The 17136-nt window shown below is 49.6% G+C and overlaps 2 protein-coding genes across 2 annotated transcripts; one reads left to right on the top strand and one right to left on the bottom strand.

Annotated features, from left to right (window-relative positions):
• Positions 1–484: 484 nt before the first annotated feature.
• On the bottom strand, positions 485–12187 carry AIFM1 (apoptosis inducing factor, mitochondria associated 1). Its single transcript, NM_001007490.2, has 16 exons — positions 12080–12187; positions 10401–10528; positions 9693–9786; positions 9009–9121; positions 8748–8878; positions 7579–7669; positions 6791–6875; positions 6074–6150; positions 5099–5207; positions 4842–4949; positions 4664–4752; positions 4444–4584; positions 3758–3900; positions 1949–2073; positions 1091–1287; positions 485–697 (listed from the first exon to the last, which is right to left on the bottom strand). Exons 1-16 carry the CDS (start codon positions 12150–12152, stop codon positions 626–628), a joined length of 1776 nt encoding a protein of 591 aa, NP_001007491.1. The 5' UTR covers positions 12153–12187; the 3' UTR covers positions 485–625.
• On the top strand, positions 12082–15358 carry MARS2 (methionyl-tRNA synthetase 2, mitochondrial). Its single transcript, XM_046940949.1, has 3 exons — positions 12082–12559; positions 12935–13269; positions 14124–15358. The coding sequence occupies exons 1-3, from the start codon at positions 12151–12153 to the stop codon at positions 15300–15302; spliced, it is 1923 nt and encodes a 640-aa protein (XP_046796905.1). The 5' UTR covers positions 12082–12150; the 3' UTR covers positions 15303–15358.
• Positions 15359–17136: the final 1778 nt, after the last annotated feature.

Genomic DNA, 17136 nt, shown 5'->3' with positions numbered 1-17136 from the left:
GGGAAGGACAGCCTCAAAAATTGAGAGGGTAGATGGATCATTTCAGTGCTCCCATCCCAACCCCACGGTGAGGTCCCACACTTGCCCAACACGATACAATGCAGTGTAAGTATGAGCAAAACAGGACAAACCAACAACAGCACTGAAGTTTTCGGGGTCCCTGGCTCAAATCACAGACAGAAGGACGGGAAGGGAGCTGGAGGGTCTCCAGGTAACCTGATGGTAGCAGGTTATACCTGTTAGCTGCTCCGTGGACTATTGCATCCCATCGGGGCAGGATTTTCCTACGCTGGCAGCATTTGTTACCAAGAGCACAGCCCTCCACCCCGTCAGGACAGAGAGCTCACCAGCCTGGCAGTGCTGCGAGAAAACAAACAGCTCTGCAGGCTTCTCCATTGCTGATAATAGGGGAAAACTAACAGCAGCAGAACACCACGTGCCGCCCTTCCAAAAGCAGCAAGGCACAAGTGCAGGAAGGAGGCACTTCACTTAGAAGAATCTGATTTTATTGGTGAAATGTTAGAATTCTAGGTGATGGGAAATATTCACAAGTGCTCAGAGCAAGTTCTTCAAACTGAAGGGACGAACGCAGCCCTCCTCACTCCTATTGCAGTGATCCTGGAGTTTAGTCTTCATGGATGTTGAAAAGCTTTGCTACTTCATTGAGGTCAGCGTGCTCCTCCCCATCTTTGATGATCTGAAAGAAGGAAGCGTGCATTAAAACCTGTATATCCTGTAAGTGATACTGTGAGATGCACTGACCCCTGGGGTACCCTGCCTGTGACTGCCCCCTAACAGACTCTGCATCACTGATCACCACCCTCTGGCATTGGCCCTTCGGCCACTTTGCAGTACCCCTCACTGCTCACCCAACCCCACCTGCATCAGTTCATTTGCGAGGAGGGGGCCAGTGTCATAACTCTGAATGGAGTCCAGAAAGACAATATCCACTGCTCTCCTCTCATTTATCGTGCTGGTAATTTCATGCTAGAATAATATCTGCCTTTATTTATCCTCATTACCTAGTCCTGGATCTAAGCAAGCTGAATGCCACAGCCCCCCCGGTTCAGCATACCCGTCCTCTACTGACCTTTCGAGCAATCGGCATCCTGTTGAAGATGTTCCATAATACAATTCCTACCACCACTTTATCCCTGAGGTAGAAAATGACACCTTTGCCATAATCTTCTCCTTCCTTTGGAACTTGAGGCGTTGGTGAAGAGCTTGGAGAAATGGGAACTTCTGAAGCTTCTGCTTCTGTTTCACTTTCTGATCGAATGCCTGTCCCTAATGCAAAGATGGGAGATATCAAACATCCAGCGCAGAAAAAAGGAGGAGCTCTGTCTGTGCTGGGGAAGCAGGGCACACAGATGGCTTCTGTAAAACATTTAGGTGTGCTTTCTTTTGAGCTGTGTCCAGCAAAAGCTTCCGTAACACAACAAAGAAGCAATCCTAGCACAAAGCGCAACTCCGACAGCTCCCAGCTTCCATTACCAAATACACCACAGAATCCCACCGTGGTTTGGGTTCAAAGATGCCTTTAAAGATCATCTTCTTCCAACCCCACGCCATGGGAACAACTTCCAGTGGGGCTGCCCAGGGCCCCATCCAAGATGGCCCTGAGCACCTCCAGGGATGGGGCACACATCGCTCTCTGGACAACCTGTGCCAGTATCTCATCAAGGAAAGAGTTTCTTCCTTGGACCTCCTCTAAACCTCCCCCCTTAATGTTTAATATGGTAAATAAGCTGCATTTTGTCTTAGTGGAACATTATGTTTTTATCACGTTTTAACATCAAAACCAGCACTTAAAGCTTGGTCTAGAATAGAACGCACAGATGGATCTCCCATAGAGCTTCACGGTGAGACCAGATCCTCTCTGCGGCCACACAGAGCCACAAAAGCCTCCATGCAGGCAGACAGCTCCCAGGGAAGGCCGTGAACCTACCTGACTGCTCTGTTGCAGATTTTGGTGTGTCTTTTGCTGTTGCTTTAGCAAAGACCCCTACTGTTGGCAAGGTACTATCAACGAGGCCAATTGCTTCATAGCCCACATCAGGACCCAGGTCGCTCCTAGGAATTAACAACAACAAAGCTCATTTGTGGGAACAGCATTACAAAAGCATGGCAATTCCAAATCCTAATGACTGTTGTGTAAGGAGGAGTCAAGACAGAGCATCCGTTTCAGAAGAAACCAGCTTAACAAACAGAACCTCAACACATCAGATTTCTCCCTTGAAGGACGCCAGGCTGCTTCCATGAGCTGTGTGTACCTTGACCCTTTAGGAAGTTACACGCCTGTATGGGAACTGTTGAATCACAGCCTGGACCTCTGATTGACCACCTGAGGCAAGCACTGAGTCAGCCACAGGAGCACAGCTGAAGGCAATTCAGCTGTGTGCCCAGGAGGGGTGGAGTCAGGCTGCACCTCCCCGAGACCCCATTTAAGTGCTGACTGCCACTGAGGAAGGATCTCTTCCTGGAGTCTCTGTGAGCCTACAACACAGGTGAGCACCTTTCATTTATATCTGATTATCTTCCTCGCCAGCCTAACTTATCTGTATACTTATTTTGTACTCTATAACTATCTGAAGGGAGGTTGTAATGAGCTGGGGGTTGGCCTCTTCTCTTATGTAACCAGCGATAGGACTACAGGGAATGGCTTCAAGCTGTGCCAGGGAAGGTTCAGGCTGGATGTTAGGAAATACCCCTTCTCTGAAAGGGTGGTCAGGCACTGGAGTGGGCTGCCCAGAGAGGTGGGGAAGTCACCGACCCTGGAGGTGTTCAAGGACTGTTTGGATGTTGTGCTGAGGGACATGGCTTAGTGAGAACCACTGGTGATGAGTGGATGGTTGGACTGGGTGATCCTGTGGGTCTTTTCCAACCTTGCTGATTCTATGATTCTAAAAACGTGAAAGGATTTCCTGCTGTTTGGCAGCTTTTTAGCACAGGAAAAGGAGTCTAACTCAGTAAGGGCTGGCAGGCCTTCACTTAACACCTACCAGCCACACTCGAGGCTGCAGCTCACAGCCCCCACTGTCACAGTCAGAGCACCTCAAGGGAAAACACACAACTAAAAGATACTTCAGTATCCTCCTTTAACAGCTGAGTAATAAATGCTTCTGCATGCAGAGCCCATGTAGTACAGACCAAGTGCTCAGACAAACGATGAGGAGTCGTAAGGAACTGTTTTGGAGGGGAAAAAGCTTTTTTCCCCTATTTAAATTTGTGCAACTCCACTTCTGAACCATTCTGAGCCAGTGGACAAATTTTTGCCTTCTTCTTAAAAGAAAATGCCTTATTTTCTCTATACCATACAAATGCTTTCAAAAACAGGCCTGGGTACACTGCTGTGTTGCTACCAAGGCACCAGCTGAGCTAATCAGCAAAGGTTCAACAGAACTGAAACCAACAGACTGTGCTGGGGAGTTCCCAGTAGTTGTAACAGAGAAGTTGTGAAGTTCAGTGTGCACATTAACCTGCTTTAAGAAAGGGGCTGCTATTTCTTGCTTCTTGCTTTGTTGAATTAAACACAATCAGGGAGAAATTGGATTCTGCAGGGGGGAAAGAAATAGCTTAGAGAAGGCAGGGCAGTGGAAGCTCACATGTGCTCCAGTTCCCTGAGACTGCAAATAAGCTGTATAGGTATTTGCTGTGGATTCATTACAGTCTGAAAACAGAAGCTTTACAAGGTGTATCTTGTCAGAGCTCCTAACAATATGGTCAAGTAAGGAATTTTACAAGCACTCAGCATTACCAGAACATAGACTGATGCCAGTAGGGCTTTGCAGCTCCTGTCATGTTCTCTCCAGCTAGTCTTCCACTCACAACGGCGTGATCATGGTGCTCTACACGTCTCCTACCTAGTTTGATATCATAGAAGCAGGCAGCATCCCCAGCCTTAAAGAGAAACTCCATCAATCAATGATGGCTGAACACAGACATCAAAAGCCCAAATTAACACACAAAAGAGGCACTGGGACACAGATGACTGAAATAAGGAACTGAGTTGTTCTGATAGCCCCCACTCGTTCACACCTCCTTCCATTTCCCAGGCTATGCCAGTTCTGTCTTCTCAACAGTTTTCACTGAGCTGCAGAAAATTTAAGGCAGCATCAGGTATGTGGCTTTTTTTTCCAGAGGAATCAGTCTCAGCTCCCCACCAAAAGGCTCTTACACAACAGAGTAATGTAATGTCCATGCCACCTTTAAGTTACCCCAAGTTCTCTTAAGGAGGACAAATATTCAACAGAGTGCTGCCATCACCACAGTACCAAAACCTGTTGCAGTGCATGAACAGGCTCCAAGGTACAATACCTGGTCTCATTATTTGCCATTGTTTGCACTGTTCACCTAACTTAGGTATGCCAGCCCCCAGAACTCCAGGCACTTTGACTGCATTGGTCTAAGCAGCTGGAAGAAAACTCCTCCACGTGTACTCACCACCCAGATATTGGAGCGTGCCTGCAGCTCTGCATTCACCCTGAACCCTCCGAAGTCAGAATCCACCTCCAGACCAGCAGACTTGGCTAATTCCACGTTAGGCTCCAGCCCAACTGCAGCCACAATGTGATCGGTCTCCACCTGTAGGAGAACTTGTAACAGTTATTCTGTTTCTCTCAGTGGCCCTGCAAACATTCCCACTCCCAGCATTTAGATTCACCTTTCGGCCATCTTTCAGTTTAATCACCAGCCGATTTCCAGAGACAGAGACAGACTTGACCACAGCATTAGGCATAACATTAACGCCCTCTGGAAACAAAAAGGAAATGTAACTGCTTGCACAGGGACAGGTGGACTTCAGGTGAAGCAGGAGGAGGAGCGCTGGAGCACAGCTTCACCTCTTCTGACTTTCTCTGTGGTCCAGTTGCTCAGATACTCGGGTAAGACTTTGCCCATATTGCCATTCTCTGGGAACAGCTGAATCACCTCCAGGTTTCTGGTTTGTGCTGAAAGGAAAGCAAAGAGCAAATCTGTGCAAAAATCCAGCAGATGAGGAATAAAAAGGTGGTTTGTAATGTCAGGCTGACTGCATTCAATGCCTGTCACTTCCGTAAAGGTGCCAGCTGAAGCAAGCTGCCTGCTGGAGCACACTTACCTCTTCTTCCCAGAGCACAGGCCAGCTCACTGCCAAGAAAACCACCACCAATAATTGTGATGGACTTGACTTGTCTTGAAATCTTCTCCAGATTTTTGAAGTCCTCAATCTGAAAGAAGATTTATTCCCATTTCAAACAGGAATGGCAGTGGGAGAAATTCTGCAATTTCTCCCTTTGAAGTAAGAGTAACTCTTTCCTTGACTTCGAATGGGAGACGTGTTTCTCCTTCCTCCTCTTCCTCTATTGTACAGAAAGGAAAAGAGAGAAAGGAAAGAAAAAACCAAACCCCCTGGCTTCCCAGTGTTCGCTGACAGGGAAAAACTTGCACAATCTCAGCATTTTCTCCCACGTGTCAAGAGGAAATTGCAATGAAATTTCCAGATGCAAACTATCTACAGCACACACAGCACTGTTAGAACACCACGTCTCCCATTACATGTCTTTTACACATCCCTTACACAGCTGAGCAGATCACACCAGACCTGACAGCGACCAGACCAGGGCAAGTCCAGTGCAGGGCAGAACATTTCCACAGGGCTCCTTATCCTTGATTCATTCCCCGAACCAGACTAAGGAAGAAATTCCCTGTCTGTTGCAAACCCTACATTTACAAGAAATGTGGAGCTTGTCAACAAAAAGCATCCCTCCAATGACAACTAGGAGTCCACCAACTAACTTTAATTTCTTTCACCCACTTTCCCCTAAGGCACAGGATGCAGGTGAAGAAATGCCCTGAAGACATGGGCGTTAGAGTACCTAAACTACTAGGGGGTAGAGTGATGACAGGTTTTATCCTGTTCACCTGCTCAGGGAAAAGAATAAATAGTAAATGGATTCCTGGTTATCAGCTAAGGGGAGCCAGCAACCAAGGCAAGGCTGTCCTGGACCCAAAGCAGAAGAGTTAAGCTGAAAATGCTGGTAGTATTTCTGATGACTTCAGCCTCACCCCAAGACCAGCAGTGCCTGTAGATTACCTTTCGGAACAGCGTCAGCCGTTGTTGTACTTCTTTTCCTGCCCTCTCGATGGCAGGCAGGTTCCTTGGGGAGCCACCTGAGGACAGGATGGAAGGGAGGGGAGGGAAGACAGGGGGAGAGAAATACTAATGACTGCTGGCCATGTCAGCGATGCAGAGCTGTCACCCATCTGGACTGTGCATTTCAGGCTGTTACAATACGCTCCGTTCTCTGTTGCCCTCTGGTTTTCACCATGGAAAACTTTCTGTGCAAGCAGTGCATGACTCTGCAGTCAGAGTAAAAACAAGCAAACAAAAACACCCCCCACAGACAACCTAATGCCAAACACCTTGCTCCAATGACTGCAGAAAGTCAGTTCCACATTGACTACACAACGATGTAACTGCTAGGGCTGGATGCTGAAGCAGTGCTCTGACAAGGTAAGAGCTGGGTGTTCTTGCTACTGCTAAAGGCAGGACTGTAGAGGAGTGCCTTTACCCATCTGCTAGGGCAGCCACCTTTTCCTCCTTCCCTGCTGATTTTTACAGGGTAAAACTGAACATCCCAGAGAAGCTGGCTTACGTCAAGCAAGTAACAAACCCAATGCCACCATGTTTGTATTACTGCTCTTCATGTGACTGCTCTGCCACATGGCAGAAGCTTGTCAGTTAATGCCACTGACATCAAAAGCCTGACATAATATAAAGAACAGAGGGAGATAAAAACAAAAGCCTTACCAGTTGCAATTAGGCATTTATCATAGGATATCTGGGTACCATCATTGAGTTTCACAGTGTTGCCTCTCACGTCCATATGCACAACCTGCAAAAAAAATAAGCAGGGAAGCTCAGGCTTCCACTCACTGTGGGCACATCTACTTGAGTTAGATTGCACAGACTACCAGATAGAGAGGAATACTTGGAAGCAACATTTTCACACCTTTGAATTGCTCTGTAATTTTTCAGGGAGGGGAAAACTGGAAATAGGAATTCAGAGTTTCTTTTGGTAGGAATGACAGGTTAGACTGATCATCCCAGGATATGAATCTGAGAAACAATTCAGCAGTAAAAAGACTAAATTCTTTATTTTAGCAAGATAGAGAGAACTGAGGAAACCATCAACTCTTTTCCACCTTTCTGCTGCCTCTGTACTCTGCTCTTATGCTGTAATCCACTACTTAGATGACATCCTACTCACCTCACCTTCCAACTCATGTGCAGCTTAGTTCTCACTTTGCCACACTGTCTCTAAGCTCTACGTATTCTTATCCCATGCACAAACTGTCATCTTACCTTTAGCTACTACTCCTCATAGCTTCTCCTGCTTTCAAGCTCCACATATGCTGTCCTTAATATTAGGATAGTCCCTGATTCACAGTATACACGTTTCTGAAAATTTTCCACATTCTTCTCCTCAGCCAACCTTCACACCACCATCTACAGCTGTTTATTTTCAGCTCAGACACGGGCTCTGCTTGGGAAGAACTGTATGACATTAGAACGACAGCTAGTGATGCAGTACTCACCTTCTTGCCACTGAGAACTGCCACTCCACCATTTTCTACAAAAGGCAAATCACGAGCGTGCACGTAGAATGATGGTGGCTGGAAATATATACTGGGAAAAGATCAATTAGCACATGTGTTCCAGTTACTCTTTGGTACCAGCGATACAGAAATTACCAATGACACAAAAGCAACTCTGTGCAACCACAACAAACTCCAGGAATAGCAAAGAACTGGCTGCTGCACATTGTTAAATTCAAGTGTTTAGATCAGTTAGAGTTAAGATCACAAATATCAGAGGGATCCAATGGGACCCAAGGTTCCAGGAGCTCTGTTCTGAACTGCAAGGCTCTATCCTCACCTCCACTGTTAACTTATTTCATAGGATTTCTCCTACCAGTGGCATACTGCAGCAGAAATGCTCAGTCACAGCTTGAAGCAGTGATGGAACACCTGATGGGAAGGCAGGGCCAGTCCAGGGGGCTCAGGTGCATGCAATGTAGCTGAGTGATGGAAGGGATGGAGCCAGGATCCACCCCTTCCCAGCCCTCATTTAAGGGTTGGCAGTGGAGGTGAGGGTATCTCTTGCTGGAGATCTCTGCATGCTGGAGGCCTTCTAAAGGTAAGCAAAATTTTTTCCTTTGTTTCTATGCTGTTGTATGTGGGCTTATCCTCATTTGCTTTGGTCAAAGATTTTGCCACTCTGTTACTATTACTATCCTTTCCATCGCATTATAGCATTACACCTACATTTAAGGGAATCACAAGTCTCAAATTCAATTTAACATTGAGCTAACTCATACTAAGCTGTGCTCTTCTTGACAACTACCACACCTTTCAGCCTGATCTTTGTTGCTTGACTGCCAAGTCTGTAACATCTCTGTAAAGCCACGCTCCACAAGCCTGCAGCTTTTTGGACTCCACGCTGTAGTCATCTGTCCCAGTGCAAACAACACATCAATTCTGCCCGCAGCATGTAATGCTCTGTTCCTTTCGGATCAGTCAACCAACAGTACATGCAGATACACACACCATGGGCCTTCATCACAAACACAGCACTACTCAGTGATCTGCAAACCGCCTTCTGAGCGCTTCAGAGCTCTCCAGTAGCTCTCTCACAAGAATACTTTGATCATATAGACTTTGTCATAGACCCTCTTCTTTCACTTTACTGCCTAAGTGACACATACCTCCTTTCTTTGCCATTCCACTGTTTGAACCGCAGGGTCTCTGTCACATGAGGGTCATCTGAAAACCACAGCTCTTTGGAGAGAGGTGGACGCATGTAGGGCAGTGCAGGATCTTCAGACACTATCAGTACCTTTAAACAAGCAGGCATCAAATATGTCAGCGACAGCAATGCTGGCAAACATCAAAACATTACGTAGGCTCTGAGCAAGAATGTATTCAGCCATCCACGTGGATCTTCTCTAGAACAGGACATCCCTTACCCGGGCACCGGGGTCACGAGCCCGAATGGATCGGGCAGCAGCAAAAGCAGCAGTTCCTCCACCAATGAGCAGGAAAGGAACATGAGATGGGACCTCAGGGCGAGCTTCTGGAGCTGCAGGAAATAGATCAGGCAGTTGATGGCAAACACAGCACAGAAAACTGTCCACATGCAAAGAACAGAGTGTGTCACCAGATCTTTTTCATGTACGGACCTCCTTTGGCAGACAGCACTCCAAATACGTTCTCCTCCCTTCCCTTCTCCCCCACTGTATTTCCTAAGACCCTCCTTCTCTTGAAGCCTGCTCCATGCACGACTCAAAGTGCCACACTGCAGCAAATGGTTTCTCTAAGCTAGATCTGCACAATCACTTAACCTTCAGTGAGTGACCTGTGGTCCACATACAGTCTGCAAGAAATTATCAAGAGCTTTGCTACTTTGTCCTCATTTCTCCCTCTGTGAGGCTCCTTGAATGGAACAGGGACATGGCACAGCACTGAGGATTTTGTGCTGGGAACTGCACTGCTTCTTTGCCAGGCTGGGAAAAGGTGACAGCCCAAAGCAGGGCCCCTCCTCCTTTTACCACTGTGTTTTCATGCAGGCTCCGTTCTATCTGTTTTGGATGTCTCAAGTTAGCAGCTCACGAAAAACAGCTCCAAACCCAGAACTGCAGGCAAGTACCCACCAGAAGGAGATGATTCCTTTTCTTGGGACCGTGTAGTGACTGTCGTGACACGGCTGGTGAATCTCTCCTTGTTTTCCCTCAGTGTTTTGTATACCTGGACACAGACAGGAAGACATTCACCTTGTATGTGTTACAGCATCAAGGCATCATTCTGCTTCTGTTCCCCACACACTTTTGTCTATCCTACTTGCTCAGAAAAGGCATCTGCTTTCAACTAAAGCAAACAAACCCAGATATACCTGAGTTTAAAAAGCACCTGGGGATGTATACATAGCTGTAGGAGGAATGCACTCAGAAAACTACCTGCTCTACTTATGATAGGATGGGACTCAGCAGACCGATTGCTTTCCATGAGCAAGCAATGAAGCTTTCTGCATACATTTGGTCTTTGGGCTGCAGAACCGATTGTCTGATTGAACAGAAGTGAATTATTTTGAGGAGCTGACATCTTTCATTCCTTACACATTGTGCATTTTACCCGCTGCCGTGATCGGGTGTTTTCTAATGTTACAAAGAGATGCAAAGAAGAGCTAAGGAATTTAATGCAGGGCATGGGAAAGAACTGAGACAGACAGAAGCATATCCAGGGAGCAGAAGCAATGTCAAACACCAGAAAGCGAGAGCTCATTACCAAAAATAATTAAGACAAAGATGCTACCCTCCCTCCACCCCTTCCCCAATGAAAGCACATTTATTTAAGCATCTTACATAAGCTCCTGCCCCAGTGACTGTTCCTCCCACAATTAAGTACAGCAGTAGGTTGCTGCCAGCTTTGCCAGGAACACCCGAAGATGTCAGTGCTCGAGAAGGGTATCTCAGGTGATGGCACTGCAAAACTGTAGGTGAAGACAAGCGGTGAGAGAACAGAGGGAGAAGTGCTGAGTATTAAGGACTCCCGATTACGCAGAGCCTGGGAGAGGATAATATGCTTTCAGTTAACTTGTTTGTCAAAAACAACCACCAGAAAAAGCAACGGAAACCCGCACTGCTTAGAGGTGCAGACACTAATGTTTTGCAACTTGGAATATTAACACCCCTTAATTATTTATGCCACCTCCTACATTCAAAATTAATGGTTCATTTGAGCTTTAATTTCCAGTGTGGACTGGGGCAGGGAGAGGAGGCACTGGGAACATGCAATTCTCTCAAGAGACTATTTAAGATACAGTTTTCCTTATTAATAGCAAAGACTTTTTTTCTACCAAGCTTTCCAGCAGACAAAGAGCGAGATATGAACTAAAAGCAAGCAGATTTTAGCAGCAGGTCACACGTGCCCGTGGCTTCTGGCTCTTCTTTAAAGTTTTAGCTGAAGTTCAGTCAGCTACACACTGACTGCCAGTTGCAATGGATGCCCCCACCATCACAGTGCAGTTCTACTTCACAAAGAAGCTTTTCACGTTCAGAAGTGAATATCCCCCAGAATGACAGAGCAGAGCTGCTTCCCCAAACGTCTGACAGGACAGCACTCTCCCTGTGAGCTGCCTTCCTGCCCACACATACATCTTCTACTGCTGATAAACCCACGAGGGCAAAACCAGCAGCAGTGTCCTTGCCCCCAGGCACAGCATGGGCACCTGTCTGTCTGCTCATCTGCGTGGGAACGTTCCAGCACTGCAACGAGGTGACCCAGCAGTACGGCTTAGGCAGCAACACCACGACTGGCAATGCAAAGGTATGTTTTGAAGTTTAGAGACCAAATCGTTTCTGAAGCGGGGTAAATAAGCTGCTTGTTTGCAAAACCCGGTATACCACATCTGAAAGACTGCAGTGAATCACTCTGCCAAAACAAATGGCTCCAGGCCTGCTGCGGGTACCAAATATGCACACAAGATCAAAACGTAATTAAAGAAATGAACGGGAATAGCCACAGGGAAGATGCACGGAGCAGCCCGCAGAGCTCCCCGCCCCGCCTCACCCCAGGGCTCCGCTCCAACCCCCGCACCTACACGGGGCAACAGCAGCCGTGCTTACACCTGCACAGAGCCCCTGTGCCAGCAGAGGAGGCTCCGCTGATGTACGTTATGTAAAGCGAAGGGTTCGGCTGGCAGCGCGGCCGTCCCAAAGCCGAGGAACGGCAGGGCTGCCGGCTCAGACACCTGCGAGCAAAGTGCAGGCAGGACGAGCAGACGCCTCCTTGAGCGCTACGTGCTATTCATCCTCCTGCAGCTCAGCCGCGCGCCGCAGCCCGGCACGGCCCGCCCTCGGGCTCCCTGTCCCGAGCACCGCAGCCGTTGGCCTCTGCGTTACGACGTGCCGGGGTCGCTCTGCAGAGCGTGCTCTCACCGCGCTCGGCTGACGGCAGGCCGGGCCCGCGCCCGACCTCCCCCCGGACGCCAGGAGGCGCGTGGGCGCCCTCGCAGAGCCGGGCCCGCCCCGTCCCCACTCACCCGCGGCGGCGCGGCCGCGCTGCACGGAGCTGAGGGGGCGCAGCGCGGCGGCGGCCAGGCGGCAGCACGACATGGCGCCGCTCATCGCGCGCCGCTCCCGGTCCGACCTCGCGCCGCCCCCGCCGCCCGCACGGCGCGCGCGCGGCCGCCCGCAAGAAGGCTTCTCATTGGCTGCCGCGTCCGCTGCCTTCCTCCCATCCGCCCTCGCGCGCGGCCGCTCCGCGCTGCTGTCGTCTCTATGGTTCCGCCGCCGCTTGTGCGGTGTGGCTCTTGCCATGCTGCGGCCTCCTCTCCGCCTCCCGCCGCCGTTCCGCCGCGCTGCCTCCACCGCCGGGCCCGGTCGCCGCCTGCTGCTCTCCACGCCCATCTTCTACGCTAACGGGCCGCCTCACATCGGGCACGTCTATTCTGCTCTGCTGGCCGACGCGCTGCACCGCCACCGCGGCCTCCGAGGCGCCGGGCCGAGCCGCCTCTCCACAGGTGAGTGTGTGAGCGCGGGGCCTGGGCCTTCCCTCCTCGGCTTCTCTCGGGCCTGGCCCTGGGCTCCGCGGCCTCCTGGTGGCTGTCCCTGTCCCCCGGGCTTCTTCTCAAGTTGTGCGGGGAGGTGCGGGGGTCGACATACCTGGAGGGGTTCCAGAACCGTAGGGATGTGGCACTGAGGGACGTGGGCAGTGGGAGGGGGTGGGTTGGGATTGGACTTGGAGACTTCGGAGGGCTTTTCCAGCCTTGGTGATTCCTGGGGCTGACCCCCAGGCCTCGTGTCCTTGGGGCTGTCCCTGTTTCCCCAGGCCCTGTGTCCCAGCAGGGGCAGCACGGTTCCACATCCCCTCCCCATGACCACCTCTGGCTTTTCAGGGACCGATGAGCACGGGCTGAAGATCCAACAGGCCGCAGCCGCAGCGGGAACGTCACCCCCAGAACTCTGCGCACGGATCTCAGCACTGTTCCACCAGGCATTCACTCAGGCAGCTGTCTCCTTCACTGACTTCATTCGCACCAGTGAGCCCCGTCACTGCCAAGCTGTGTGTCACTTCTGGACTGCCCTGCAGGAGCGCGGGGCTCTCTACAAAGGGACCTATGAGGGCTGGTACTGCACGGCAGAGGAGGGCTTCCTGCCCGAAAGCCAGCTCACGGAGCGAGTGGATGCCCAGGGCTGCACACACAAGGTGTCTGTGGAGTCTGGCCATGAGGTAACAGCACCCATGCTTTGCTGACCAAATTTAGGCTGTTCTGTGTGAGCACTGCACACCTGTTCCTTTGTTCTAGAAAAAAATACTGCGTGTGTAGTGCTTTGTGATACTTGTCAGCTGAGACTTGCCTTGATTTCAAAGCATATTCTGTGTCTCACAGCTGCGTTTGGTTGCATGGGAGAGAGCGGCCAATGGGATCCCAAACCCCATGTGTCAGATGCAGATTTCAATCATGTGGCATGGAAAGGATTCTGCTGCTTATGGTTTCATGGGCCGTCGGCTTGGAAACAGTGTTTTAAAGTGGGGATGAAAGAAGTTGGACAACAGGAAGAATAAAGCTGTTCATGACTGAACTGTTTGTTGCTAGTCTCACCATTGAATAGCATTGGAACCAGGAGTGTGGGTACCTGGCCTAGCATGTCTCTACCACTGTTTTTTCTTATACAGTGTTAGGAGTTGCATGATTTAACTCAGCTATGGCAGATAATCATGCTTCAAAGCTAAGCAGGGAATAATCTCCTTTTGTATATGTTCAAGACTGAGGGATATGATTGTTGGCTCCCACAGAAAGAGAGAGGCTGTAACATAGCGTATCTTGATAAAGCACACAATGCGGTTGAGGAAGTAGATCAGTTTTATGGCAAAGAAAGCAGCCTTACATCTAAAATAGAGGCAACAGGCTTTGGAACCCTGAGGATGATTGCAAGTTGTTGAAACAAGGTGTTTCAGTGAAATTATTGAGTTTATGGTGAAGAGAAATAGTTCCAGAGGAACTCGACACTGAGTATGCTGTGTACAAACTGTGAAACCATTCGCAGAGCATTTGAACTCTCTTTTCTCTCTTTTGTTCACAGGTGCACTGGACCAAAGAGGAGAATTACATGTTCAAGCTGTCTGCATTCCAGGACCCACTGCAGAAGTGGCTTCGTGACAACCCACGTGCCATTTGTCCTGAGCCTTTCTACCAGCGTGTGCTTTGCTGGCTGGGAGAGGACTTGCCGGACTTGTCCATCTCACGTGAGAGAAGCCGGTTGCAATGGGGTATCCCTGTCCCCAGTGACTCAACACAAACTATTTATGTATGGGTAGATGCCTTAGTGAATTATTTGAGTGTTCTGGGCTACCCTGAGACACACGGTGAGTGGTGGCCTGCTGCGCACCATGTAGTGGGCAAGGACATCCTCAAATTTCATGCTGTCTACTGGCCAGCACTGCTGATGGCAGCAGGGCTGTCCCCCCCTGAGCGAATATTTGTGCACTCCCACTGGACTGTCCGTGGGCAGAAGATGTCCAAAAGCCTGGGCAATGTGATTGATCCCTTTGCTTGTAATGAACGATACACAGTAGATGGATTTCGGTACTTCCTGCTAAGGCAGGGTGTACCTGAGAGGGATTGTGACTATTACGATGAGAAGGTTGTTAAGGTTGTTAATTCAGAACTGGTAGATGCACTTGGGGGACTTCTGAATCGGTCAACAGCCCCTGGCATTAACCCCAGCAACACTTACCCGTGTTTCTCAGAGACTTGTTTTCCTAAGGTTGTGGATTACAGGGAGACAGAAGCCTTGGGTAGGGCTGCTGCTGAAGACTATGAGTTTGTGGTGTCTGTGGCTTCTCTCCCTCTTCGGGTAGCTAGTTATTTTGAAGATTTCCAGATCTACAAGGCTTTAGAATGCATCGCCCTGTGTGTAAGGCAGACCAATGGTTTCTTCCAGAGACACAGGCCTTGGAAACTTGACAGAAAAGACCCGTCAGAGAAGCTCTGGCTTGACACCATCATCCATGTTACTCTGGAATGTCTGCGGGTCTATGGGACTCTACTGCAGCCAGTGATCCCACACACTGCAGACAAGTTGCTTTCCAGGCTGGCTGTTGAGCCAGAAGAGAGACTGATCTCAAATTTGATGTTTCTGCCACGCTACAATGGGAAGCCATGTCCCTTTGAAGGGAGGCAGCTTGGACCTGACACTGGCATCTTGTTTCACAGACTAGAGAAGTCAAGTCAGCATCAGATAGAGAACAAGAGGCTTTAGTGCCTGACAAATAGCTTCTGTAAATAAAAGCCTCCAGGAACTCCCAGAAAACATCATTTTTATCAGAGCACATTCCTCCCGTGTCTTGGTGGCAATATGAAGTGGATAAGACAGGACTGAGCAGGTCTGGGCTGTGCTGTGCTGTCCAGTCCTGCCTAGGAGATTGGCATAGGTGTCTGCCCTAATTGGAAAGCAGGCACACAGATTGGTTGTGTGCACACAGCCAGAGAGCTAGGAAAGCATCTGGGGTAACATCCTTGGAGGAACAGCTCTGCAGCTTAGCTGGTAGCAGAGAATGAACTGAAAGCACAGTCCAGGGTTTGAATATTGCTGCTTTGTTTTCCAGTATGCTTTAATAATGTAAAGGGGCTGAAGCAAAATACCAATCCACGTAAAGCAGGGCACTCTTCCTATACAGCCTTGAAGCCCTCTTGTCATACCTACTTGCATCTTCCACCCTGGCCTCCTTTACTTTGCATTTTCTGATGTGAGGAGTAGGTCAGGTCCCCCAGCTTGCTTGCTCCAGGAATGCCTCCCATCACTACCTAAGAAAACAAAACATCTGGGACAAGCAACAGTGGTTTGAGTGAACTCGGAGTAGGAAAAGCAGAACAGCAGGCTTGAAACTGATGCAATACCATGACAAAGAGGAATTACTGGGAAGTCACAGGATCAGAAATGTAGAAGCTCACCTCTGCCTGTGGTCGAGGTGGGTGTTTTGGCCACTGCTGTGTTCCCAGTGCTGGGACTGTGCCTCCATCAGGCTGCGTGGAGACAGACAGGCTGGGATGCACATGGCAACAGTGTCAGACCTCCTGCAGGAGAGATTGCAGCCGACAGGTAGAAACTAACCTTCCACTTAAAAACAAACAACCCTAAAGGCTGTGGCCAAATAAGATTGTTTATATGTTTGTGCTGCCACTCAGGGAGCGGTGGTATTACTTACAGAGCTGCAGTGAGCATTTCCAGTAGCTACATGTTGCTCAGAGCAGGCTCATGTTCAGGCTGAGTCCCTGGGGGGATCCAGCTGTCCCCAAGGAAGGGATTTTTCCCTTGGGGTTCACACAGGGGGAGGGCTGAGCAGCGACTCGCAGCCCATGTCCTTGTGTCCCTTCGACTTTGCTCTGGAGGTTTTTGGCTATGCTGATAGAAGCAGCTGGGGGTGGTTGGAAATCATATCCTGGTAACACCTCTGGGGTGTAGCTCAAGTGGGTGTGTTGAGGCCGTCAGCTGAGCTTCCTTTATGAGCCAAAAGCTCAGATCAGCTGATGTAGCCTTGATGGGGAGGATCTCTTCTCCATCCCTGTTGTTCAGGGTGGAGGCAGCTCAGTGAGACACTATGGTATGCTGGTCAGGTGGGTGGCCTCGCTCAGCTGACAGGTGCAGGCATGAACAAAATCAGAAGGGGAGAGAATCCGTGTGTTTCAGGACCAGCCTTTGTGAGCCTTTTCTGCCTGCTGTGTGGTTTATTGCACCTTCTTTTTGTCCTTTCAGTATTGCCAGGAGCAGGCAGCTACCTGCTGTTGTCCTGGGACAGCTGTGACTGCCTGGGGGACCCCATGGAAATCCTTCCCAGCCTTTGGCTCCTTCACTTCTTACCAAGCCCTGTTGTGTGCAGTTTTAGGGGGCTGTGATCTCTTCTGGAGCTGTCTGGGCTGCATTATCAGGGGCAGCAGGAGCACTGGGGGTCTCTGTAGAGGGAAGGGCTGAGGAGGTTGCTTCTCCCTTGCGGTTCTCTGTTACGCCCTTCTCCCCACATTGTAGTGCACTGCCCGTCTGTCTCATGTTACCCACCAAAGCCAGGTGCTCTCACAGACCCTCTTTGCAGCAGCAC

Source organism: Gallus gallus, chromosome 4 (genome assembly GCF_016699485.2).
Source record: "Gallus gallus isolate bGalGal1 chromosome 4, bGalGal1.mat.broiler.GRCg7b, whole genome shotgun sequence".
NCBI lineage: Eukaryota > Metazoa > Chordata > Aves > Galliformes > Phasianidae > Gallus > Gallus gallus.
The sequence above is the reverse complement of the archived record's forward strand: the minus strand, read 5'-3'. Positions and strand labels throughout refer to the sequence as shown.